Source organism: Elephas maximus, chromosome 3 (assembly GCF_024166365.1).
Source record: "Elephas maximus indicus isolate mEleMax1 chromosome 3, mEleMax1 primary haplotype, whole genome shotgun sequence".
Taxonomy (NCBI): Eukaryota; Metazoa; Chordata; class Mammalia; order Proboscidea; family Elephantidae; genus Elephas; species Elephas maximus.
This window is the reverse complement of record NC_064821.1, coordinates 193,976,623-194,001,838: the sequence shown is the minus strand read 5'-3', so window position 1 is coordinate 194,001,838 and position 25,216 is coordinate 193,976,623. Positions and strand designations below refer to the sequence as shown.

The following is a 25,216-nucleotide window of genomic DNA, read 5'->3' as shown; positions in this document are numbered from 1 at the left end:
TGAACCCACCAACAGCTCTGCGGGAGAAAGACCGGCGATCTGCTTCCATAAAGTTTAAACAAACAAACAAAACCCACTGCCGTTAAGTCCATTCCGGTGGTCTACTTTACCGCTACAGTCCATGGGCGGTGGCGAGCAGGTCGCCGTAAAGATTAACCCATTAACCCAACAGCCTTGGAAACCTTTTGGGTGAGTTCTACTCCCTCCTATAGGGTGGCTGACTCGGAATCAACTGCATGGCAACGGGTTTGTTTTTTTGTTTTGTTTTGGTTCTAGGTCTGCTACAGGCTACCTGTATTGGTAAATATTACTTGACTTCTCTAGGCACCGGCGTTGACCACGTCATTTGGTTAAAGACAGCCAACCCCGTCAATAAAAGCTGAAACAGCTTCCCTCAACCCCAAACCTGCCAGCGACCGCACCTCCGCCAGCCCACGTGACCGAGTTTTTGACTTCTTGCCGTCCTGATCTCGCGGGATTTGGACTGTTGCTCACGCCCTAATCCGCCCATCCCCGCTCCCCCTCCACCTCACTGCGAAGTTTGTGTTCTCCCTCATATTCCTCCACCCTACCTCCCGGCAGCGATCAGCTTCTGGAGGAAGGTGTCCACCATGGTATCGAGGAGCTTCACCCTCGAAATGGTAGTGCCAGATAACAAAGATTTCGGGGACGAACCCTCAGGCCCGTTTTCCTCACTGCGGTTATCTGTTTCACCGCTGCTCGCTTCGGCCATGTTGAAGTCGAACCGCCAAATCTAAGTGGCCCGACGCCCCGCCCACCGAAGCCCCCGATTGGCTGTTCCCGGCACCGGGAGCCTCCGATTGGAATCGGCGGAACGTCTATCACCAGCCCCCGCGGGACGGGGAAGCGGACACCGGAGGCGGAAGGTTTAAGCCGGGAAGAGGTTGTTAGGTATCGTTCACCGACGTACTTTCTCCGCAGCTTTTTCAAAACAAGCATAAAAGCCTAGGGGCTCAATAAAAACTGTAATTACACTTCAGAGACTTCGTACAGTGCAACAGTGAACACTCACTGTTAATATTCACAAGAGTCCACTTTATCAAATGCTAAGTGCGCCTGGATTTTCATTCACCCGCCCCTCAATACTCCCATCAGGTTTCCTGTCTTGCTCAGTCTTCCAAGAGTTTCTTATATAGTTTTGGCCACGAACCAATACATCGAAAATTCCAGCTGGCTGGGTCTCTGGTTCTTGGGAAACGGAAGCCCACTCTTGTACTCACTGGATAAATTTCCCCCAGGACATGTTTTAATCAAACCCAATCCCAGTCCCTGAACTTATTAAATGAAAATGTAGCGGCCAGGGGACCCCTTAATTATACACATATTATCCTTTAAAACTGTGTGAGAAAGATTATGAGACAAAAGCTGTGAAATACTGTACAAGAAAACATAACAGTATAGGAGGGGAAAACACTAAGACAGGAGAGGCAGGAGACCACTTCTTATCCATGATACTTTACTCATTTTGCCGTAGTAGGGAGGAACTGAAGATAAGTCTCTAGAGAGAAGACATGGAGACAGAACCAATCTACAAAGATTTCCCTACAAAGAGCTTGAAAACAGAGAAGGAGAGGCCCCTTGCTTCCATTATATTGGTAGTTCTTAGGATAAAAGGGTGACTGAAGTGTAGGAAGATTCAAAATGATCTGTGGGCCCAATCATTTGGACCGCCACTCATGGATAGAAATTGGAGGACTCCTTTGATAAAGTGTGGGAAGAGACAAACAAAAATAAAAATAAGTGAAAAGGAAAAATACCCTCAAAGATGGAGACCAAGATGGGCAGTGTTGGTAGTAAAAGTAGAGAAATACAATTTTCAGATTCTGATCTGGCCAGGGTGAAAGAATGTGGGGCAGCCATAGAAATATCAAGGCTTCAGGTAGCTAGCACCTTTCAAATTGGCACCATGGCCTTTCCCAGTGGGCGGGACCAATAAGAAGGTTTAAAGGATTGTCCAGGCCAGATATCTCAAATAGAAATGCAGGGTTGACATGCCTTCTCATTTTGTTTGCTGCACTTCTCCGCTTGCAACACAAGCTTGTTGGAGGAGTTGGGGAGGGAAGTCGGGCAGGGAAGAAGGAGAGCCCATCTCCCACCTCTGAGGACAGCGTCAACAGATAATCTCGGCAGTATCAGGCTGGTAAATGCAGTGGTCCTGGTATGGGTGACTTCCTGACCCACTCTTTACTCTCCTCCAAGCATCCCTCCAAAGGGTACCATGATTGGGATACCTCTTCACATCCAAGGAGAAAAAAACAAACAGTTCCACATCGCAGAAATTCCCTTTGTGAGATAGCGTTTGTTTCCATGAGTCCCAGTGATTAGAGTATATCTGTGTTTGTCGAGGGCTGCCTGGGGCTGAGAACCTCCACTGCCCTCTCCTAGGCTGGCCTGCAGGGAGATATGCCAGACACATACCCGCTCTTGTTGCTTTTCAAACCGACTACTGTCTCAGCCTTACTTTTCAAGGCAGTGCTCCAAGTCCAGTGCCCCAAACAGCCTGATCTACTTAGAACTTCACCCACCACTGTAGTCATCTGGGCCAGAGGAAACCAGCAGCTTATATTGTTCCAGGGCTCCTGGAACTTTGGGGACAGGGAACTGGGATTACGGAAAAAACTACATTACATTTTTCCACCTGTCTGAGGAAGAGGTGGGCTCCAACTGCAGGATTGGTGCTTTAGCAGGACTAAGACAATGGTCTGGTTCACAGAGGTAATAAAAAAAAAAAAACAACAAACAAAAAACCCACAAAATAATGTATCAACATTTCTCCCCAACCTAGTAACTCCTCCAAGGAGAGTTTTTGCTACTCCTAATGCCTGTGCAGAGTACCTCGCACCTTGCCCCAGTGGTGGGGAAAAAAGGAGTAATCTGGTGGGCAGCTCAGCTCCAAAATAAAAATAAGCAAGCCTAAAAGAAGAACTGCGGAGGGCTGATGACAGCTGCTTGGAGCATGGGCTGTAAACCCACGAGGGAGACCACTGGTAGTAAACAAGCTCTATGTACAGCTCTTCTCAGGATCTCAGGAACATAGAAGGGGAAACCTGGAGGGTTAGCAAGTGGAGGTTTCCTTAGGGTGGGATAGAGTACAGGGACTAAGTGAGGGAGCACAGTTTGGCAAGAGAATTAGAAGTAGTGTAGGCAAGGGGTCCAGGCTTAGAATCTCTTCGACAAGAGCAGTTCAAAGTGTCTGTCCCTGTCCCAGACAGGCTACCTGGCCCAGGGCAGGGCTGGGTGTCTGGTGGGGGCATTGGAGAAGGTGCTATCCTCCTCACTCTGCCCCCGACCCAGTAGTGTGGGAAACGGTACGTTTCTCTCCCCACCACTGGTTACCAGTGTCTCGAATCCACCAGCTCAGGTCGCAAGCTGAGCTTCTTGAGGCTCTCATAGCCCACCACAATGACGATGGTCGAGGGCGTGGAAGAGATGATTCTGGCTGAGAGGCCCTTCATGAGGCCCCAAGGCCCCTCCTCTGCCATCAGCTGTCTGAAGGTCAGGATGATGGAGTTCTTGCCCTCAACCTGGAAAAGTCAACACAGTGAAGGGCCATTAACTGCAGTCAAAGTCCCTCTGCTTAATCTCCCTCTGCCTCAGGCTAAAGTGGGAAGAAGCGGACATAGGAGGCAGAGGGCTGGGTTCTGCTTCTGAGGGACACAGCAATTTAGAACAGGCTCTGGTGTCAGACTGCCTCAATTTGAATCCTGCTCCCTAACTTACTAATAGCTTAACCTTGGAAAATCTACTTAACCTCTCTATGTCTCAGTTTCTTCAAATACAAAATGAATAAAAAGAGTACTCAAAACAATACTCAATAAGTGCTGAGATCAGTACCTGGCAAATAGAAAGTATTCAAAAAATATTGGCTATTATTAATATCATTATATAAGCTACGTAGCTGTGAGTCTTTGGACTAGGTGTTTCCTTCTGATCTCAGGAAGGTTAGATTCCATCTCCTCTAAGGTCCTTTGCAGCTCTGCCAGTCCATGATTTTGACTCCGATCATCTCGACCCCCAGGGCTAGAGTCTCCCATGGTCGCTGTGGCCTGTCTTCCCTATCACACTGGAAGCCTGGCCATGATAGGAACATCTCTGTCAATAGCCTCTTGCCCACCATCAAACAAACTACACTGTTGGAGACTGCCCCAGCTCAGACTCCCAGCTGATGCAACCACGGGCTGTGGACTGGTAGAGGGTTAGGGGACAAAGGTGGTTGACTGAGACGGTACAGGTAGTCCCCGACTTAGGACATGTTTGAGTTATGACAAACCGCACTTACGACCATCTTTTTTTTTTTTGGTACATCTTATTGTTAGTAATACGTACTACATACAATGTCGCAGTGTGTAATTTGCTGATGTTATTATTCTCATGCCAACCCCCAAAGACAAAGTTTGGATTTATAAAGATACTGATTAAAAAAAGGCAGTAATGAACACTTAAAAAAAAAATGAGGTATTTGACTTACGCCAGAACCAATTTATGACAGTTATTGGAACGTAATCCCGTTGTAATTAGGGAACTACCTGTACTAGAGAGCAAGAGTGGAGTATGGAAGAGGCAGGGAGGAATGGGGAGGTGTTCTTAGCCATAGACATGATCACCTTGTGAAGGTGATACAGTATTCGGAGGTATGAACAGAGAAGTACATCTGTCCTGCACTGGCTGAGAATCTGTTAACATTATTTTTCTTCCCTCCCCTCCTCACCATAACCCAATGACCCTACCATCCCGTACACCTTTCTTGATCTTCCACCTTCCCTCTTCAGCTACTCATATCACACATTAAAACCCCCCATTCTCTCCACCTAAACCTTTATACAGCAAAACCTGCCATTTGCCTGTTATGCATTATCATTCAGAAGCTGTTTTCTCAGTCTAGGTGCTTGTGTAATTAGTCTTTGAGTTGACTGAAGATGGGCTCTAATCTCAGGACAGCTCCACCAAGGGCTCTGTCAATGTTTTTACTGAGCTCACACAGTACACTCTGGGAAACCTATACAAGAATAGTCGCTCTCACTGTAGGGAGCTCACAGCCTCGTAGATAAAACAGACAGGCTTCTGAAATTAACAGAAATAGATATTTCTAATAACCACAAACCTGCAAGGTAAGGAAAGGGTGGTTGACAGGCTATGAGGATAGAATGACAGGCTGGAAGAAATCATCACGAGTCCTGGAGGTGTGGGCCATGTAAAGGACTAGAGGCATGCAAGGCAGCAGACGGGAGAAGAGAAGCATTCTAGGTGCTTACAAGTGCTCAGCTAGTTTCTGTAGATGTTAAGCAGTAACCACAGGAATGGACTTGGGCGACTAAGACTGGCTAGGCTAGAGAGCCATGAGACAAGGAGGTCAGAGATATGTTGTTGTTGTTGTTGTCAGGTGCTGTCAAGTTGGTTCCAACTCATAACGATTCTGTGCACAACAGAACGAAACACTGCCCGGTCCTGTACCATCCTCACAATCATTGCTACATTTGAGCCCACTGTTGCAGTCACTGTGTCAATCCATCTCATTGAGGGTCTTCCTCTTTTTCATCAACCCTCTCTCTACTTTACCAAGCATGATGTCCTTCTCCAGGGAATGGTCCCTCCTGATAATGTCCCAAGTACATGACACTAAGTCTCGCCATCCTCCCTTCTAAGGAGTATTCATTCTGGCTGTACTTCTTCCAAGAAGAATGTCTTAGGCTGGGTTCTCTACAAAAGCAAAACCAGTGAAGCATATATATACAGAGAGAGAGAGAGAAAGATTTAACCCAAGGAAATGTGGCTGTAGAGGCTGGCAAGTTCCAAGCCTGTGGGTCAGGAGTCAGTCTGGAGGCTTCTTCTGACTCACATAGCTGCAGGCGCTGACGAACCCAAGGTTGGCAGATCAGACAGCAGGCCACTGGTTTATGGGCTGCAGAGACCAACTAATCCAAGATCATCAGGTAAGACGGCAGGCTGCTTCAGGATGATGGGAACATGGTAAGACCAGTGAATTCCATGAGCATGGGCCTACTCCTGTACTTTCTTTACTGTGAAGTGAGTCTCTTGATCTGAGGTGATGCTGTCTGGAATACCATGATGAGAGATAAGGCATTCTGTGAGTCCATGGATGGTAGTTTTGGCAGAGGCACTGTGTGCAGGGAAGGCAAATCTGTATTCAGAGTAAGTAACTATCCCAGTAAGAATGAAATGCTGCCCTTTCCATGATAGAAGCGGTCCAATGTAATCAACCTGCCATCAGGTATGCTGGCTGATCGCCTTGAGGAACAGTGCCAGACTGCGGATTCAGTGTTGGTCTCTGCTGCTGACAGACTAGGTGCTCAGCAGTGGCTGTAGCCAAGTTGGCCTTGGTGAGTGGAAGTCCATGTTGCTGAGCCCAAGCATACCCTCCTTTCCTGCCACCACGGCCACTTTTTGTTCACGAGACCATTGGGCAATGATGGGAGTGGCTGGGGAAAGAAGACGACTGGTTTCCACAGAATGAGTCATCCTATCCATGTAATGGTTAAAATCCTCCTCTGCCAAGGTCACCCTTTGGTGAACATTTACATGAGACACAAATATCTTCACATCTTTGGTTCATTCACAGAAATGCTAGAGGGCCTGAAGACCATGTGTCTAATAGCTTATCTAAGAAGAGAGGGAGGAAGAAACTGGTCTTACCTGCACACGGGTTCGGATGACATCCATGGGATTGGTGAGGATGGAGGCAGTGGCTGCAGCCAGGGGCCCTGAGATGGCTTGAAAGACAATGTGAGGGCACTCCTTAGGACAGAGGTATGAGAGCTGCTCTGGAATCAGAGAAAAGACAGTGCCTTAAGACATGAGCTACCACCCTACCTAACCTCACTATGTTTGCTGCTTCTACCAGCTGGCATTCACAACGATAACAAACTGTCCATCTTTAGCCATCTTAAACTCATAACTCCCACCTTGTTTTTCTTTGCTTCCACCTGCATCCAACAAAAAAAATTATACTATAAATATTAGGGGCTTCCAGGAGTCATTGTGGTCATGTCACCCATTTGAACAGGACAAGATTCTTCTGGTTCCTTTCACCTGATGAACAGAAAATTCTTCCTGATATATGTCTCTTACTCCACTCCTCCCAGACTCACAGCCTAGAAAAGCATACACGACATGTATTGAATAACTCTGGTACTCTCTAAGGAAGGGAACTGGGTGGCTGAAGTAGGTATGGAGCCTTTTCATTGCATACCCTTTCCTACCTTTTGAAATTAGAACCATGTGAATGTTCACCTATGTTCATAAATGTTAAAATAAAAACATTTAAAATAATCACTGCTCTTATTCAACATTGTGCTAGAGGTCCTAGCCAGAGCAATTAGGCTAGACAAAGAAATAAAGGGCATCCAGATTGGCAAGGAGGAAGTAAAATTATCTCTTTTCGCAGATGACATGATCTTATACACAGAAAACCCTAAGGAATTCTCCAGAAAACTACTGAAACTAATAGAAGAGTTTGGCAGAGTCTCAGGTTATAAGATAAACATACAAAAATCACTTGGATTCCTCTACATCGACAAAAAGAACATCAAAGAGGAAGTCACCAAATCAATTCACAGTAGCCCCCAAGAAGATAAAACACTTAGAAATAAATCTTACCAAAGATGTAAAAGACCTATACAAAGAAAACTACAAAGTACTACCGCAAGAAACTAAAAAAGACCTACTTAAGTGGAAAAACATACCTTGCTCATGGGTAGGAAGACTTAACATAGTAAAAATGTCTATTCTACCAAAAGCCATCTATACATACAATGCACTTCCCATCCAAATTCCAATGACATTTTTTAATGTGATGAGAAACAAATCACCAACTTCATATGGAAGGGAAAGAAGCCCCGGATAAGTAAAGCAATACTGAAAAAGAAGAAGAAAGTGGGAGGCCTCACTCTACCTGATTTTAGAACATATTATACAGCCACAGTAGTCAAAACAGCCTGGTACTGGTACAACAACAGGCACATAGACCAATGGAACAGAATTGAGAACCCAGATATAAATCCATCCACATATGAGCACCTGATATTTGACAAAGGCCCAGTGTCAGTGAATTGGGGAAAAGATAGTCTTTTTAACAAACGGTGCTGGCATAACTGGATATCCATTTGCAAAAAAATGAAACAGGACCCATACCTCACACCATGCACAAAAACTAACTCCAAGTGGATCAAAGACCTAAACATAAAGACTAAAACGATAAAGATCATGGAAGAAAAAATAGGGACAACGCTAGGAGCCCTAATTCAAGGCATAAACAGAATACAAAATATTACCAAAAATGACGAAGAGAAACCAGATAACTGGGAGCTCCTAAAAATCAAACACCTATGCTCATCTAAAGACTTCACCAAAAGAATAAAAAGACCACCTACAGATTGGGAAAGAATTTTCAGTTATGACATCTCCGACCAGCGCCTGATCTGTAAAATCTATATGATTCTGTTAAAACTCAACCACAAAAAGGCAAACAACCCAATCAAGAAGTGGGCAAAGGATTGAACACACACTTCACTAAAGAAGATATTCAGGCAGCTAACAGATGAAAATGCTCTCGATCATTAGCCATTAGAGAAATGCAAATTAAAACTACGATGAGATTCCATTTCACTCCAACAAGGCTGACATTAATCCAAAAAACACAAAATAATAAATGTTGGCGAGGCTGCAGAGATTGGAACTCTTATACACTGCTGGTGGGAATGTAAAATGGTACAACCACTTTGGAAATCTATCTGGCGTTTTCTTAAAAAGTTAGAACTACCATACAACCCAGAAATTCCACTCCTCGGAATATACCCTAGAGAAATACGAGCCTTCACACAAACAGATATATGCACACCCATGTTTACTGCAGCTCTGTTTACAATAGCAAAAAGCTGGAAGCAACCAAGGTGTCCATCAACGGATGAATGGTTAAATGAATTGCGGTATATTCATACAATGGAATACTACGCATTGATAAAGAACAATGACGAAACTGTGAAACATTTCATAACACAGAGGAACCTGGAAGGCATTATGCTAAGTGAAATTAGTCAGAGGCAAAAGGACAAATACTGTATAACACCACTATTATAAGATCTTGAGAAATAGTATAAACTGAGAAGAATACATACTTTTGTGGTTACGAGGGGGGTAGGGAGGGAGGGTGGGAGAGGGTTATTTACTGATTAGTTAGTAGGTAAGAACTACTTTAGGTGAAGGGAAGGACAATACTCAATACACAGAAGGTCAGCTCAACTGGACTGGACCAAAAGCAAAGAAGTTTCCGGGATAAACTGAATGCTTCGAAGGTCAGCGGAGCAAGGGTGGGGGTTTGGGGACTATGGCTTAAGGGGACTTCTAAGTCAATTGGCGAAATAATTCTATTATGAAAACATTCTGCATCCCACTTTGAAATGAGGCATCTGGGGTCTTAAATGCTAACAAGTGGCCATCTAAGATGCATCAATTGGTCTCAACCCACCTGGATCTAAGGAGAATGAAGAACACCAAGGTCGCACAATAACTATGAGCCCAAGAGACAGAAGGGGCCACATGAACCAGAGACTTACATTGTCCTGAGACCAGAAGAACTAGATGGTGCCCGGCCACAACCGATGCTTGCCCTGACAGGGACCACAACAGAGAACCCTTGAGGGAGCAAGAGATCAGTGGGATGCAGACCCCAAATTCTCATAAAAAGACCAGACTTAATGGTCTGACTGAGACTAGAGGAATCCTGGCGGTCATGGTCCCCAAACCTTCTGTTGGCTTCAGGAACCATTCCTGAAGACAACTCATCAGACATGGAAGGGACTGGACAATGGGTTGGAAAGAGATGCTGATGAAGAGTGAGCTACCTGTATGAGGTGGACACTTGAGACTGTGTTGGCATCTCCTGTCTGGAGGGGAGATAGGAGGGTTGAGAGGGTTAGAAACTGGCAAAATTGTCACGAAAGGAGAGACTGGAAGGACTGACTCATTAGGGGGAGATTAAGGTGGAGTATGGAGTAAGGTGTATATAAGCATATATGTGACAGACTGACTTGATTTGTAAACGTTCACTTAAAGCTCAATAAAAATTATTAAAAAAAAAACATTTAAAATAAAAAGGAAAAGTCATATCTGACAGTGAAAATTTTTCTCTAGCCCATATCAAGAAAGAGAAATTCATTTTTCTAACTGCTGATGAAGATGGAATGGTACCCAGGTTCACCCATTCCCAGTATCACTAGGAAGTCCACCTGCAATTGAATTTTTTGCTTCATCCTCTCTGGAGGTGAAAGACAAGAGTTTATTCATTTATTTAAGAAAAGTTTATTGAGTTAACTACCATGGGCCAGTCACCCGAGGCCCTGAGGATATAACAATGAATAAAACAGCCTCAAATTCCTGGCCTTATGAAATTTACATCCTAGTGGGGGAAGACTGACAATAAACAAATAAAAACAAATATATACAGTTATGTCCAAAAACAATGTGTGTTATAGATAAAAATAAAACAGGAGAGGGAGATAGGGGGTGCCGAGGGTAGGGAGTAAAGAGGTTGCCATTTTAAACAAGGCAGTCATGGAAGTCCTCTCCAAAAAGGTGAAATTTGAGCAAAAACCTGAAGGAGATCTGAATGGCTCTGCAGAAGAGCTTTCCAAGCAGAGGTAACATCCTAGGCAAAGGCCCTGAGGCAGGACCCCCACCTGAAGTGCTCAAGCGGCAGGAAGGCCCATGTGGAGCAGGATGAGTGAGAGCAGGAACAGGAGATGAGGCCTAAGAAGTAAATCCTTTGGGGTCTTGAGGCCATTGCAAGGTCACTGGTTTTTACTCTGAGTGAGAATGGGATGTGTAATAGAGTCATCATTGTGAAGACTCCCTCTAGTTTTTTCTTCTGCAGTTCAGTCATCGTGATACCTTTAAGAATTTTTTTTCTCATGCTCCTAGTTTTGGCAGTTTGCGGCCAGGCAACTGAAGACTTGGAGAGAAATAGGGAGGTAGGGGTTGGCAGGACAGAAGTGAGGATTCTAAGTCCCAGCAGGCATGGCAAGGGTCCTTAAGCCCGAGCAGAACCACCCCTCCCCCAGTTTCTAATCGCTTTCTTCCTCAGGGTCAGTACACAAACAGAAACAAACTGAACTGGCGACGCTGCCTTACGGGTGTCCTTTTTCTCCTGAAAAGAAGGCATTTTGCTATCATTAGAAGGTGGCGTCTGGACTGGCAATACCAGTCCCTTGGGCCTGTCTGCACTGGCCCCCAGGACTGCAAGCTGCAGCAGATCCAGTTTCCAATTTTAATCATGCAGATATGACATTTTCCTGGGGTGTAGGGGCAGGATGAAAAAACAAAGGTGAGAAGGTAGGGGAAAGAGCCCCACATGCTTCTTTCTTCTCTCTTATTCATTCAACAAATATTTATTGAGTACCTATTATCTGCAGGCTACATCAACCCAGGCAGATTTGATTTAAGCCCCTCTTGGCTAAATGACTTTGGAAAAGTAATATAAATGAATATTCATTGAGTGCTTACTGGATGCCAGGCACTGGCCAAAAAACAGAGAAATGGAAGAGAAAATTTATATTCTAATTAGGGAGCTGGGAGTTGGAGGTAAAATAATTGCAAATTATGGCAAATGCTGTGAAGAAAACAAGGTGCTGAAAGAGAAAACAGAAAGAGCCCTCTTTTCAACAGGGTGGTTAAAGAAGGGCTCTGCAAAGGTGGCATGTAAGCTGAGGCCTGATGCGTGAGAAGGAGCCAGCCACACAAAGAGCAGGGGAAAGGGTGTTCCAGGCAGAAAGAACACTACCTGCAAAGGCTTTGAGGTGAGAACAGCCTGGTGTGTTCCAGGAACTTAGAGAAGGGCAGTGAGGGTGGGCCAGAGTGAGCAAGGGGTGAGAGGCATGAGATGGGGCTGGAGAAGCAGAAAGGGGCCAGGTCATGAAGAACTGTGTAGACCATTGGAAGGAAACTGGATTGGATTATAAATGCCCGTGAGGCAGCATTGGCAGATACTAAGCAAGGGAGTGACAAGAGCCAATCTACTCATTCAACAAATATTACTGAGCACTTACGATTCACCAGACCCTGAGCCAGGTGTTGGGGACAGGGGGTACAATGGTGGACAAAAACAGGCATGGTCCCTGTTCTCACAGAGTTGCAATCTAGTGGGAGAAAGAGGCACTAACTTAATAGTCACACAAATCAATGTGTCATCACAAATTCAGCTGAGTGTTCTGAGAGATAAGTAATGCGGCTTCATAAAAACATATAAAAAGGGACCAAATCTAGACTGGGACGTCAGGGAAGGTGTCCTGCGAGGACATCTAGGTCATAGATTGTGGCGAGGGTGAAATGGGAGATGCAAGGTCTCAGCACGGGGCCTGCACATAGAGTAGTGGGCATTCGATAAATGTTAAGTTTCCTCCCCCTCCAGGGACCTTTCCTTGTAGAAGAGATAAGGCACACGGGAATAACATCAAGGCAAAATGTGAGAACCGCACTAAGAAAGACTCAAACAAAGTGTCGTAAGGGTGAAAGGAAGGAAGAGATTGCTTCTGGGTTAAGGGATACGTGGAGAGGATGGGAAAGGATGAAGCAAGGAGCATTTAGGGTGAGTCATGATTTCACCAGGGATAAATGGATCTGGAAGGCACTCTAGGCAGAGGGCTGGCATGAAGAAAGCACAAAGGTGGGAAGGAGGGTGCATGATTGAAGAACTGTTAGTAATCTGCCTGGCTGCAGCCTAGACTATACATAGGGGAGCAGCAGGAGATTTCACTGGAAAGGGAAGTCAAAGCCAGGCTGAAGAGTTTGGATTTTCCTCCACACACAGTGGCAACTGATGAACATCACAACTAGGGTTTAGTAAACTAATCCATTAGGGATGTGTGCAGTGGATGGGAAGGAAAAGAGCTTAGGCTGGGAGAGGACAGCTGGAAGGCTGATGCAGCAGCCCAGGAAGGTGGTACCACAGGTATGGTTTCCAGGGAAGGCAGCAGAAGTGGAAAGAAAGTTGGGAGAGGCAGTCTGGAGTCACCAGGACTAGATGTGGAGACAAGGAAGAGGGGGCAGTCAAGCATCAAAGCTTCAAGCCTCAGTGATGGAGAGAATATCAAGGCCACTGACAGATGAAAAGTAAGTCAGAAGGAAACACAGGTGTGGGATGAAGGATAGGTAATTGAATGCAATTTTACATGTAAGTAGATGCATCCAGGTTGAGAAGTCCAACAGTCAGAATGTCTACGCAGAGCTCTCTACGGGGAAGTCTGGGAATAAAACCAAAACCAAACACATTGCTGTCGAGTCAATTCCGACTCATAGTGGCCCTATAGGACAGAGTAGAACCACCCCATAGGGTTTCCAAGGAGTGGCTGGTGGATCTGAACTGCCGACCTTTTGGTTAGCAGCCGAGCTGTTAACCACTACGTCACCAGGGCCCCAATTTGGGACATATCAGAAAAGTTCCGCCCGAGCTGTAAATGAATTCAAATGAGGAGAGAAGGCCAAAGACACACTCCAGAGAAAACGTTCACATTTTCTGGGGAGCTTTTTTAACATTAAGATTGCCAGGACCATATTTACCCTCCCCCTGCCCCCCGCCCCCCCCCCTCCAAAAGATTGCCAGGAACCACTCACAGAAAGTCTGATACAAAGAATCACGGATGGAGTCTAAGAATCTAGATCTTTACCAGATACTCCAGATAGAAGACTATGTTAAACAGAAAAAGAAAGAAACAGAGCTAGGGGGAAAATAAAGAAGGTATAATCAGAAAAAGAGGAGGAGAATCAGAAAAGCACAGCACCACAGAAACAAAATGATTACAAAATTAGGAAGTTATTACAAAGTTAGGTCAGAAAATTTCCAGGTGGATGGGGAAGAATGACTATTGCCAAGGGTAAGGAGCCAGCAGCAGAGATTGGTGGTCACCCAAAGTTGTGGAGATCACAGGATAGCAGGCACGCTCTGGCCCTGCTCTTGGCAATGTATTCTGCCCTTGTAGAAGGAAATCTGGAAGCATGTTTATCAAGGCCCTCAAAAATGTTATCTTTTGACCCAGTAATCCCATTTCTGGTAAAAAAAGAGAAGTAAAATGTCTTATGAACAAAGATACATTATAGGAAATGGAGAAGTTCAAGGTTATAGCTCACTTTAAATTTAACAACGTTAAGTAAAGACATCCAACTCAAAAGCTTACTGTTGTCCATCAATTTCATCCTCAAATCCCAAACAGCCCATGGACTTTGTCCTTCCCCATCCTTCAATTCTTTGCCAATATTCTGCTATCCCTAGTTGATTCCAACACATCCAGAGCATACCCTAGCACCGCTCTACAGTCACCTATTTTACTTGTCATTCCCTCTCCTTTATTACCAGCTCCTTGACGGCCAGAACTATGTCTTATCTTTGAATCCTCTCGGCACATAATAAGGACTCAGTTCCTCCATTAAATCTCACCTTTTCTCCAACATGCACAGAGCAACAGCATCTCACCCCCATTAGTAAATCCATCCTTGCATCACTCTCCTGGACCTTACTTACCTGCGTAGAAGTGATAGAAGGGCCACCAGACAGCACTGTTTGGGATGTAGGTAAGCAGCGAAGCCACGTATCCTCGGTAGAACCCTCGAAGCCCATCAGCCCGCAGGATCTGTCTCATGATGTCCTTGGTTTGGCCAAAAGCAACCACCCTTTGTCCCTCTGGGTCCCCACGCACCTGGAAGCGGCCCATTTTCTCACCCCTGCGCTGCATCATCAGGTGCTGGGAGACCACATCAATGGGCACCGTGATGCTCTGAGCCACCAGAGAGGCCGAGCCACCAGCCACCAGCGATTTGACTGTGTTGCTCTGGCTGTAGTCAGATACAAACTTGCGAGTGAGCTCATAAGTGGTGACGTAGCATTGGCCAGAGATGAGCGTGAAGGTGTTGACAAGGAACCCCCGGTACAGACCGGTCACACCATCTGCCCGCAGGATCTTGATGAAGGCGTCAAAGGTCCCATGGTAGAGGCTCTTGCCCTTCTGAACCTGCAACCGGGTGCGGATGAGCGTGAATGGGTAGACACTGACACGAATCATCATTGTCATTGCCACGCCAAATACGTAGAACTTCTTCTTATCCAGGTGTTCCCACTCGATGATCTGGATGTTGCGTTTGTCCTCCATCGTACCTGAAGGCAAGGGGATTTGAGTAGATGGAGGCATGTGAGAAGGGAGAGGTCAGGACTTCCGTTTCCCCTCTTGTCTAGGATTTCATCTCCTGGGACACTCACCTCCCCACAGCTTAGGCTTCAACCAACCTGGCTCTACCAACCCCTGCCCAAGTCTTCCTTCCTAGATTACAATGCTACCCCTTCTCTCTCCTCCACCAGTTCTTCCCAACACAGCCCTCTCCTCCAGAAATTGTTCCTTACCTTGGTGACTCCCTGGCTCCACTACCCCCATCCTATATGATCATCTATCCCTGACTTCCTGCCTCTGCCTGGGCCCTGATGGCAGGGCTCATCCAGGAAGATCTCAGGATGCTGTGGGCAAACTGACCACCTGGCAGGATGCAGAGACTTTAAGTGGGTTTCTGGGATGTTACTAAGTGACATTTAGCTGGCCCACTGAGGAGGCACTACTTTTGGCCCTTCATTCTCAGCAGGGTGCCTCTCTTATCACCATTTACTATCTGATTCACACCACTTTATTTCTGGTTTCCAGCACTAGCCCTTTTGAGCCCCCCTGACCCACACTAGCTATACTTCTCATATTTTCTCCAGTCTGCTTTAGAAGTAAAGTATGGGGAAGAGGATATGTGGGGCTTTCACATCACAGAGCACCCCCATCACCTTCCCTCCCTCCAATGAAAGGCGTTAGAAAATTAGGAACAGGCCAAAGGTCAGAGTCCTCTTTGGTTATTAGATAACTCACACCAGAGAAAGACAGAAAAGAACCACCCGAGAGTTAAGTAACTTACTTCCCTGTGAAGTCTTGAGAACTACACAGTAGAGGACGTGTTTGACCCTTTTCATCCCTAAGCATATAAACCTCCTCAGTCCTAGATAATGAAGGGAGATTCAAATGACAAAGAAGATACGGACTCTGCCTTTGAAAAACCGCCTGTTTGTTCAAGGAGACGTAGTATCCCTCTGGGGAATGCATATAAGATACAGAGATAAAGAAGCTAGAGCAAATCAACGTACATGGTGCTCTCATGTCTACTACCTAAAATTTCAAACAATGCTAATAAGCTTAGTAATGTGATAATTGTGTAAAACTAGGACCTTCCAACTTAGGAAATGTCAAACCAGAGGCCATCATATATCGGACATTTACTTAATGGTAATGTGCTCCAGGGTAGCCCACCCCTGTTCTGTAGGATACTGGAAATTTTCAGCTAGAGGGTAAAGTGGAAAGTTAAATGTCAGGAAATGGGAAGTCAAGGGCTCCCCAGGCTTTGAGAAATATCCCTAAGGACTGGAAAAGGAAGTGGCCACAGCCCAGGGACGACTCTAGAGAGCTAGAATTTTCTGCACAAGCAGTCCCAGGGCTGGTGCTGTGGCAAACCTTATGCCAAGTGCTTAATCAGAGTCTGTCCTCCACCACCTTCTCCAGCTAAAGTTTCCAACTCAGGCTTCAGGTAGCTTCTGTTCTATGAGAACTGCTCTTGCTTTACCATGGAAGTCGGTGGGAAAAGCAAGATTGGCTTTTCAGAATTCCCTGTGCTCAACTGCATCACTTTCATAAAAGTATGGGCTACCTGCAGCGCAAACTGAGTACATGAGAGTTGAGGCTTTCCTCAAGGTGAGGCATGGGTCAGATGCAGGTAACCCAGACAGGCTTCCTGGAGGAGGATAAAGCTATTTGAAGAAAGGAGGAATACATACAGACAGTGAAAGGGAGAGAACAAAAGCTTGGAACTGAGAAGACGGAAGTTACCTAGGTTGGCCAGAATGGGGCATCTAGGCAGTGGAAAATGAGCTTGAGGTGGGGTTCTGCAGTCAGGAGAAGAACCAACCCCTGGAATACTGATACACCACTTGCTGGGGGCAAAGGTGGCCCTTCTTCCCCAGCTTCAGCCTGGGACACCCACCAAGTCCAGTGGGGCAAACTTCTCTTCTGAGGCCTTTCAAGAGACGATGTCACTGTCTCCCCTGTCCTAGGGTGTTTGTCATCCAGGGTCCCAGGGTCATGTTTCCAACACCACTGAGGTGAGGGACAGGGAGACCCTCAGATTTATTGAATACCTACTGATGCATGTAATCCTTACAATTAATCTGTGTAGGTACAGTTAGAAACTTCTGATAAATGAGGAAATGGAGGGTCAGAGAGGTTAAAAGTAACAGGCTTCAGGTCATGCAGGAGATCAGTGGTGTTGGCAGGATGTAAGCCAAGATTTCTCCTCTATTCCACATGTCTTCAGCCCCATGGGGCTGGGGAGTTCCAAAACAAATCGCTCTCTTCAGTCTAAAGCCAAGTCACTCCCACCCGTGGGAGGTGAACTGATGCCCTCATGACTGCCGATCATCCAAAGGTTAAGCAGAAGCTCGTGGCCATGCAGATGCCCAGGGACTTCTCTTAGCCTTGTTCTGGAGAAATCTAGAGCTGCCTTTGCTTTCCCAGTGTGCTTGTGGCTTGGTCAAGCTGAGTGGCCGAGCAGGCATTGTTGTGACAGGACAACCTCCTGCTGGGCTTGTGTGCTAAGCAGGGCAGAAGGGCAGAGCAACTGAGAGTCACACAGAGCAGCAAAGGATTCCTTTCCAGGACTTGGTTTCATGTGCACCATCGCAGCTTGTCAAACTGAACCACAGCGTACCAGCACCTCTTGATGAGAAACACTAAGGGGGACCCTGTGCCCCATTCCCCCTTTCCTCATCTCTCACATGTACCAGTCAATTTTAAATTCCCAGAGAAGGGGGGAAACTCTGGGGCAGGTGACTCCTACCATCAGCATGGTGACAAGAGAAGCCACTAAGGGTCATGCCTCAGAAGGATAAGCTACTACAGTCAAAGGGGGGAGAGGGCACTGCAATCACCTCCTGTACTCCTCCCACAGATGGGGGCTGCTCCCAAAAGGTGGGCCTGTTCTTTGTTATATATTCTCCAAACTTCCTGCTGAAATATGAAACCAGTTCCCCTTGTTTTACCCTTTGGAAAATCCTCCTTGCTGATACCTGTATGCCATCTTCCTTCAGTTTTCCCTTCTTCCAACTCAGTCAGCCCAGTTTCTTTATGTCTGCATGGCTCTAATTCTAGATTTTCTTCTGCCTTTTAACACCGTTACAGGCACAAAGGTTGAAGTACTTCCTGTGCTGACCCAGCTGTAACCAACCCCACTGGTAAAAAGAGACAACCTGGCTCAGGTATGCACATCTCCTGTCCACTGCCACACTCCCTGCACCAGAAAAGTCACACCAGGTTCTGAGGTAAGACTCTGACTTGGGAGAGGGCACTGTCACCTAGAAGGCAAGGTCATACAATGAATGGTAAGAACACTGGTAGTCAGGAGATCTACTAGTGTGGGACTGCAACCAAGTCACTTCATTTCCTCATCTGTGAAATGGGGCTAATAAAGCCTGCCATGGCTGATATAAAAGTTGAGCAGCAGCATGGATCTCACCTGGGAGCTTGCTGGAAATACCAAATCTCAGGCCCCACCCTTGATCTGCGGAATAAGAACCAGCGTTTTAACAAGACCCCCCAAATGATTTATATTATTTATCAAAGTTTGGGGAGCATTCCTCTAACTATAAAGATTCTCAGTATAATGATTACTCTGCTCACCTCCACCAGTCCAGGACCATTGTGCTTGGTTAGGAGCCCTCTGACTCCATCCTGACCTGTCAGCAGAACTGGGCCCAGTGATGATCCCCTGATTCATTCCAATTCTTTCAGGTGACCACCCCCACCAAACAAGACACCCACAGGGCGTGGACTTCACTTCTCAACTGGAAACAAGGAGAACAGAGACCAGCATTTCCTCTCTCTGTTCTCCCCACTGCATCTGAATGAAGGCTCTGCATGCTGGGAGCTATCTCCCAAATGCAATTTGATTACATCTACGGGCTTGCCCACCTGTCTTACTGAACTATATATACGTTTCCCTACGTGAGGTCTCTGGTGATGCCTCCGACATCTCCTTCAAGATAATCCCCTCTCTCGGACATGGTGAGATTCCCACCCAGCCTTCCTTTGGTCTTCTATAGTTAGCACGTGGTCCCTCATCGCAGACACCACATGACAATCCTCTCCACATATTCCACGTGACACCCCCTTTATGCAGCTTCGGTCCAGGCCCCCCGCACAGCTGCCTCTGGGTCCTTGGGCACGCCGCCTTTCGACATGCTTCTTGCGCTGTCAACAAAACTCGTGCTCCTCCGACAGGAAGAGATGTCCTCACTGGGTTCCTCTTTCAATCCCAAAACTGCGTGGCGGCTCCAACGGCACTGCAGCCGGGCACCGCAGACACCGCTGACTCCTTGACAAGCGCGGGTTCTCAGAGACTCCACTCCTCACGCACTCCAAGCCGATCCGTGGTTTCTTACCTTCTCAGATCCGGACGGTTCCGCCGCGTCTGGGGCGAACTGCAAGCCCGGACCTCTAGGCCGCAGCTCCCACGCTACCCTCCATTCCCGGGGACTGTCGGCCTCCGGTCGCATTTTCCATCTCGACCGGACTCCCGGTGCTGCCGGAACCGGAAGTTGTGACGCTTTCGTTTCCACCCCTTGCGTGAGGGGGCGGGGATGAGCGGTGGGCAATTCCACCAATGGAGTTCTGAGTCTTTGAGCCTCTCCCCCAAGAGCGAGTATGGGCGGAACTGGAGGCCATTTTGGATTCGGACAGGAGCCACGCCTTCCTAAGCTTCACCATGCCCTCAACTCTAAGGCGCGTGCGTGTTATGATTCGGTCCTTGCTAATTCGGGAAAATCGAGCTACCGGGTACTTCTCCAAGCGTCACTTGTGAAAGGGTCACCCTGTGTTTCGGAATCAGTTGGCTTCCTCAAGTTCAAATCTAATCTGTGGTTTTCGTCTGGCGTTTCTCATTATCCATAGAGCCAAAACAGTAGAGGCCAATGTGCAGCAGGAAAGACTGGGGTTGGATGACCAATTATGAGGTTTGGGAACTCAAAAAACTGCAGGTATGGAACATCATTTTTTAAAAAAAAACCGTTGCCGTCGAGTCGATTCAGACTCATAGAGGTGGACAAAATGATATTAAAGGTCCAGCTCTGAAATTATTTGCGTAAGCATAGATTTCAAAACAGGAAGAGCCCTTTAAATGAGGGCCTAGGAGACGCACTGGGTAGGAGACGCCTGCGATGTTGTTAGGTGCCATTGAGTTGGTTCAGACTCATAGGGACCCTGTGCACAACAGAACGGAAACACTGTCCGGCCATGAGCCATCCTCACAATCCTTGCTATGCTTCAGCCCGTTGATGCAGCCACTGTGTCAGTCCATCTTGTTGACGGTCTTCCTCTTTCATTGACTTTCTACCAAGTGTGATGTCCTTCTCCAGGGACTGGTCGCTCCTGATAACATGTCCAAAGTACCTGAGAGGAAGTCTCACCACCCTTGCTTCTAATGAGCATCTGGCTGTGCTTTTCCAAGACACACTTGTTTGTTTTTCTGGCAGACCATGGTGTATTCAATATTCTTCACCAACACCATAATTCAAAGGTATCAATTCTTCAGCCTTCTTTGTTCATTGTCCAGCTTTCACATGCATATGAGGCGATTGAAAACACCATGGCTTGGGTCAGGCTCACCTTAGTCTTTAAAGTGACATCTTTGCTTGTTAGCACATTAAAGAGGTCTTTTGCAGCAGATTTTCCCAATGCAGTGTGTCCTTTGATTTCCTGACTGCTGCTTCCATGAGTGTTGATTGTGGATCCAAGTAAAATGAAGTGCTTTACAACTTCAATCTTTTCTCTTTTTATCATGATGTTGCTTATTGGTCCAATTGTGAAGATTTTTGTTTTCTTTATGTTGAGGTGTAATCCATGCTGAAGGCTGTGGTCTTTGATCTTCATTAGTAAGTGCTTCAAGTCCTCTTCACCTTCAGCAAGGAAGGTCCTGTCATCTGCATATCTCAGGTTGTTAATGAGCCTTCCTCCAATCCTGTTGCCATGTTCTTCTTCGTATAGTCCAGCTTCTTGGATTATTTGCTCACCATACAGATTGAATAAGTATGGCGAAAAGATACAACACTGACACACCTTTCCTGATTTTAAACCATCATCTCCCACCTGGATTATTCCAGTAGCTTCCTTACTGGTCTCCCTGCTTCCGCCTATGCTTCTGGTCTCAATAAAGCAGCCAGAGTTCCCCTTAGAAACTGTAAGTCAGATCATGTCCCTTCTCTGTTCAGAATCTTCCAATGGCTTCCCATTTTACTCACAGTAAAAGCCAAAGCCCTTACAATGGCCTGCAGGGTCCTTCGTGACGTGCCCCATGCACACCCAGTATCTCTCTCACTTCAGCTTTTACTACTCTCACTCCTGCCTCATGGCCTTTGCATTGGCTGTTGCTTATGCCTGGAAACTCTCCCACGCCTGAATACAAACTCTGTGTAGGCATGAAAAGGTTGTCTGTTTTGTTCACCAATATGTCCTCATCACCTAACAGTGCCAGGCACATAATAATTGCTCAATAAATATTTTTTGATTAATTGAATTTCAGCATTTAAAGAATGCCTACCACATCTGGATTTGGTTTTTTTTTTTTTTTTTTTTTTTTACCACAGGCTGGAGCCCTGGGGGCACAGTGGTTAAGACCTTGGCTGCTAACCAGAAGGTCAGCAGTTCAAATTCACCAGCCACTCCTTGGAAACACTATGGGGCAGTTCTACTCTGTGCTGTGAGTCAGAATCGACTCAACAGCAATGGATTTTATTATTTTGTTTTTTACCGAATGCTAGGCATACAAACACCATGAAGAAGCAGCATTGTGTGAGAAGGTTCTACTGAGGTGTGCAGAGAGCACTAACTGCACTGAGAGGACAATGTTCCAGGCAGAGCTATCACCCCCAAAGCAATCTCACTGCTAGTTCCTTAAGGTAGAGACCATGTCTATTCATCTCTGTATCACCAAGACCTGGAACAGACACTTAATAAAGGCTTCTGTGGAACTGCAGAGAGGGTTCAAGAACTACAAGTGGCACCAAGATGTGTATGGAGGAGCTTGAGGCAGGACACACCATTCCAAATAGTTATGATTTTTTATTCTGAATTTAATAAAGAGTCCTTTAGAATTTTAAGCAGACTTCCTTTTTAGAAAGCTCCCCTTGACCTTGAACACAGAATGGAGTATGGATGGGGGTGGAGTGGGAAGGGGGCAGCAGAGACTAGTTCGTGGTCTGCTCTGGTTGTGCTGGTGAGGTGGTATGCGCCCAGCAGGACTGGGGAGGAGCTAAGGGATTCAAAGGAAAGGAAGGATGAAGAGAGGCTAGGACTGAGTGGCCCACTAAATGTGGAGAGGCTGAGGGAAAGGAAATGTGAGAGCCCCAAGCTTCTGCACTGCAGTATTTTTAACTACCTTGGGGAACATGGAAGGGAGAGCAGGTTTGGAGGGGATAGCAAATTCAGTTTGGAGCATGTTGCATGAGAGATGTCAACTCAGTGGCAATGGATTTTGTTTGGTTTTTAAGGAACCCTGGTTGCACAGTGGTTAAGCGCTCAGCTGCTAACCAAAAGGTTGGCAGTTCGAATCCACCAGCTGCTCCGCAGGAAAAAGATGTGACAGTCTGCCTTGGTAAAAATTACAGCCTTGGAAACCCTGTGGGGCAGTCCTACTCTATCCTATAGGGCCGCTCTGAGCCAGAGTTGACTCCATGGTAACAGCAATGGGTGGCGTATCCACGTGGAAGAAACCAGTAACTAGAGGAGGAGGCATGAAGCCAGAGCTAACAATACATTGTCTCCCACGACACCATCTCTCTCATGGTTCTGATTGCACCCCCACTGCTGGATCGTAAGCTCTGTGAGGGCAGGAAGTGGGTCTGATCCATGTGTCTCTCCAGATGTCTAGGCCAGATTCTGAACCACAACCTGTAACCCATTGCCATTGAGTTGATTCCAACTCATAGCAACCCTGAGGACAGTAGAACTGTCCCATAGCTTCCAAGGAGCAGACGGTGGATTCGAACTGCCAACCGTTTGGTTAGCAGCCAAGCTCTTAACCACTGCACCACCAGGGCTCCTTCTGAACCATAACTAGTACTAAGTGTGTGTCTGCTGAATGAGTGAATGAATATCTTTGGTAAGGGAGTGCAAATGGAACCAATAGGCATGGAAGACATTGTCCAAGGGAGACTTTTAAAGGGACATGAGAAGAGAAGCACTTGAAGGATACTGAGGAGTCGTGAGAGAGGTGGGAAGGTATGCAACAGTGTTGTAACTGGAGACGAAAGGACAAGTGTCTCAGAAGGAATTGTCACCAATGTCAAAAGCTATAGAGAAGTCAAGTAGGATGAGGAATGACAAAGGTCTTGACCTCACAATTAGAAAGTATTTCCCAAGTGCCTCCTTTCCCTGTAACACACTGTCTCACACTGTAGACTGTTAAGATTGTATTGAAGATACTTCCTGCCCTCAGGATGTTGACAGTCCAGCAGGGATAACCTCATGTGCCATCCAGTCCTGTGACTTATATTCTTATCTTTGGGTGTGTCTCATGAGTGAGACAGACAGTGAGTACTGGGAACATTTTAGGTAAGAATAATCAGCCCGAAAAGATCAAATAATCATCCAGGACTGGGGTGGTTTGGGAAGATGGCACAGAGAAGGGAGCCTCTAAATTGTACCTTAGAGGGCGACGAGGACAGAGTACATTCTGGAGTGATGGTGGAGAGAGGCAGAGAGGGGGAGGAGAGAAACGGGTGTGCTTCAAGGAGCCTCTGGGTCACCTGGATAAAGACATCCATCAGTTTTGTCCTTGTCCTGGCCAGAGCAGGAGAGAAGGCTCAGGTCTGGAGCTGTACATTTGGCAGTGAGGGGGTCATCATGTTTTAAAGCAGATCTTCCCATCCGTTCTCTTCATCCAGCAGATCAAGAAATTGAGGTGTAAACAGAAAAGGGCTGTCCAGTCTATCAATAGCAAATGAAGGCCCCAGAACCCCGATCCTGATCCAGTGCCCTTTCCACTACCCCTGGCTGCCCCAGGACACTTGGCCTAGAGGTCATCAGGGAAACCACAAGAGAGGAAGCTGGAAAGTGTGCTTGGCCTGGTAAAAGGTGGGCCAGGGGGCGGGGAGGGGGGAGAAGGAGCCAACAGAGGAGAAAGAAGTAACCAGAGAAGCCAAATAACTCCAGTGCAGAAGCCCTGTAGGAGAGAATTGTGAGAAGAATGGAGTGGCCATGGTGTGAGGGCTGCAGAGAGGTCAAGGTCAAATTTGGCAGCTAGGAGTCATAAATAATCCTGGAGACAGTAATTTGTGCAGAGAGGTGGAGTAAGAAGCCAGACCACAGGGTTTTAAAGAGAGCAAGGGCAAAGTCAGGGGGGCGAGATGAGGAGGCAGACAGTATGGACCCTCTCTGATGTTTCGTGGTAACTGGAAGGAGATGGAAGGGGGTGGAGAGGGCAGATTGAAAGGGTGAAGTTGGAGGGTTATTGTTTTTTTCATACAGAGAACACCTGAGCACACCTGTGGGTGGGAGAAAAGGAGCCAGGGGAGGGGAGAAGTTAAAGATGAGGGAGTGGGTAACATGAGGGAAGGCAGGGCTGGAGGCTAGATAACTTATAGAACAAATTTCTAGAAGTGGCAGAAGAGGAGGGGTAAACACTGGTTAGCCCTGGTGGGAGGAGGGACGTGTTACTTCATAACAGGAGAAAGGGAGGAAAGGTGGTGTGGGGGTGTCGACAGAAGGTTTGTCAGATATTGGGAAGGATGTGGCCAGGATGGGGGTGGCTACATGGTCCTTCTACAAATTCAATTTATCAAGAGTTGAAGCCAGCTGCTGCAGTGGGGAAGGGGGCTGAGCTGGAGTCACGAGAAGTGTGGGAGAGCTGGGGACAGCAAGGGTGGGGGCTGCAGCCTAGAAGTCAGTGACAGATGGAGTAGTTGGCCCAAAAGACAATGTTTGAGGCACTCTCTAGCAATTTCTGAAGTGGAGGGAAGGGCTGAGGGGCTGGTTCTGGTTGGGGAGCTCGCAGGAAGACAAGGTGGTCAGGGGCTATAGAGAACAATCACTCCACAAACTTAGTCCTCCTCCCTAGTGATGTCTCAGAC

At 46.7% G+C, this 25,216-nt stretch overlaps 2 protein-coding genes across 4 annotated transcripts in view; both read right to left on the bottom strand.

Moving 5' to 3' along the window:
• Positions 1 to 734, bottom strand: part of PMF1 (polyamine modulated factor 1) — a 41,643-nt gene extending 40,909 nt beyond the window's left edge. Inside the window, exon 1 of the mRNA XM_049880776.1 lies at positions 573 to 734. Coding sequence (XP_049736733.1) covers positions 573 to 733 — 161 coding nt within the window. The 5' untranslated portion in view covers position 734. The remainder of the gene's footprint in view (positions 1 to 572) is intronic.
• Positions 735 to 3,352: 2,618 nt separating this feature from the next.
• SLC25A44 (solute carrier family 25 member 44) lies at positions 3,353 to 19,687 on the bottom strand. 3 transcript variants are annotated; one of them, XM_049880774.1, is made up of 4 exons: positions 16,929 to 19,687; positions 14,546 to 15,175; positions 6,673 to 6,800; positions 3,353 to 3,545 (listed from the first exon to the last, which is right to left on the bottom strand). In XM_049880774.1, exons 2-4 carry the CDS (start codon positions 15,168 to 15,170, stop codon positions 3,354 to 3,356), a joined length of 945 nt encoding a protein of 314 aa, XP_049736731.1. In that variant the 5' UTR covers positions 15,171 to 15,175; positions 16,929 to 19,687; the 3' UTR covers position 3,353. The 3 variants fall into 3 exon arrangements, with proteins under 3 accessions (XP_049736731.1, XP_049736730.1, XP_049736732.1); XM_049880773.1 differs by having other exon boundaries at positions 19,535 to 19,687; XM_049880775.1 differs by having other exon boundaries at positions 6,673 to 6,749; positions 19,535 to 19,687.
• Between the last annotated feature and the right edge of the window lie 5,529 nt (positions 19,688 to 25,216).

What these genes read in the sequence shown, in the direction of transcription:
- SLC25A44 (XM_049880774.1), bottom strand. Translation starts at nt 15,170, where the DNA reads ATGGAGGACAAACGCAACATCCAGATCATCGAGTGGGAACACCTGGAT. An exon ending in CTTCTATCACTTCTACGCAG is followed by an intron (nt 6,801 to 14,545) that starts GTAAGTAAGGTC and finishes CTCTGATTCCAG; the next exon opens with AGCAGCTCTCATACCTCTGT. An exon ending in TCATCCGAACCCGTGTGCAG is followed by an intron (nt 3,546 to 6,672) that starts GTAAGACCAGTT and finishes TGACTTTTCCAG; the next exon opens with GTTGAGGGCAAGAACTCCAT.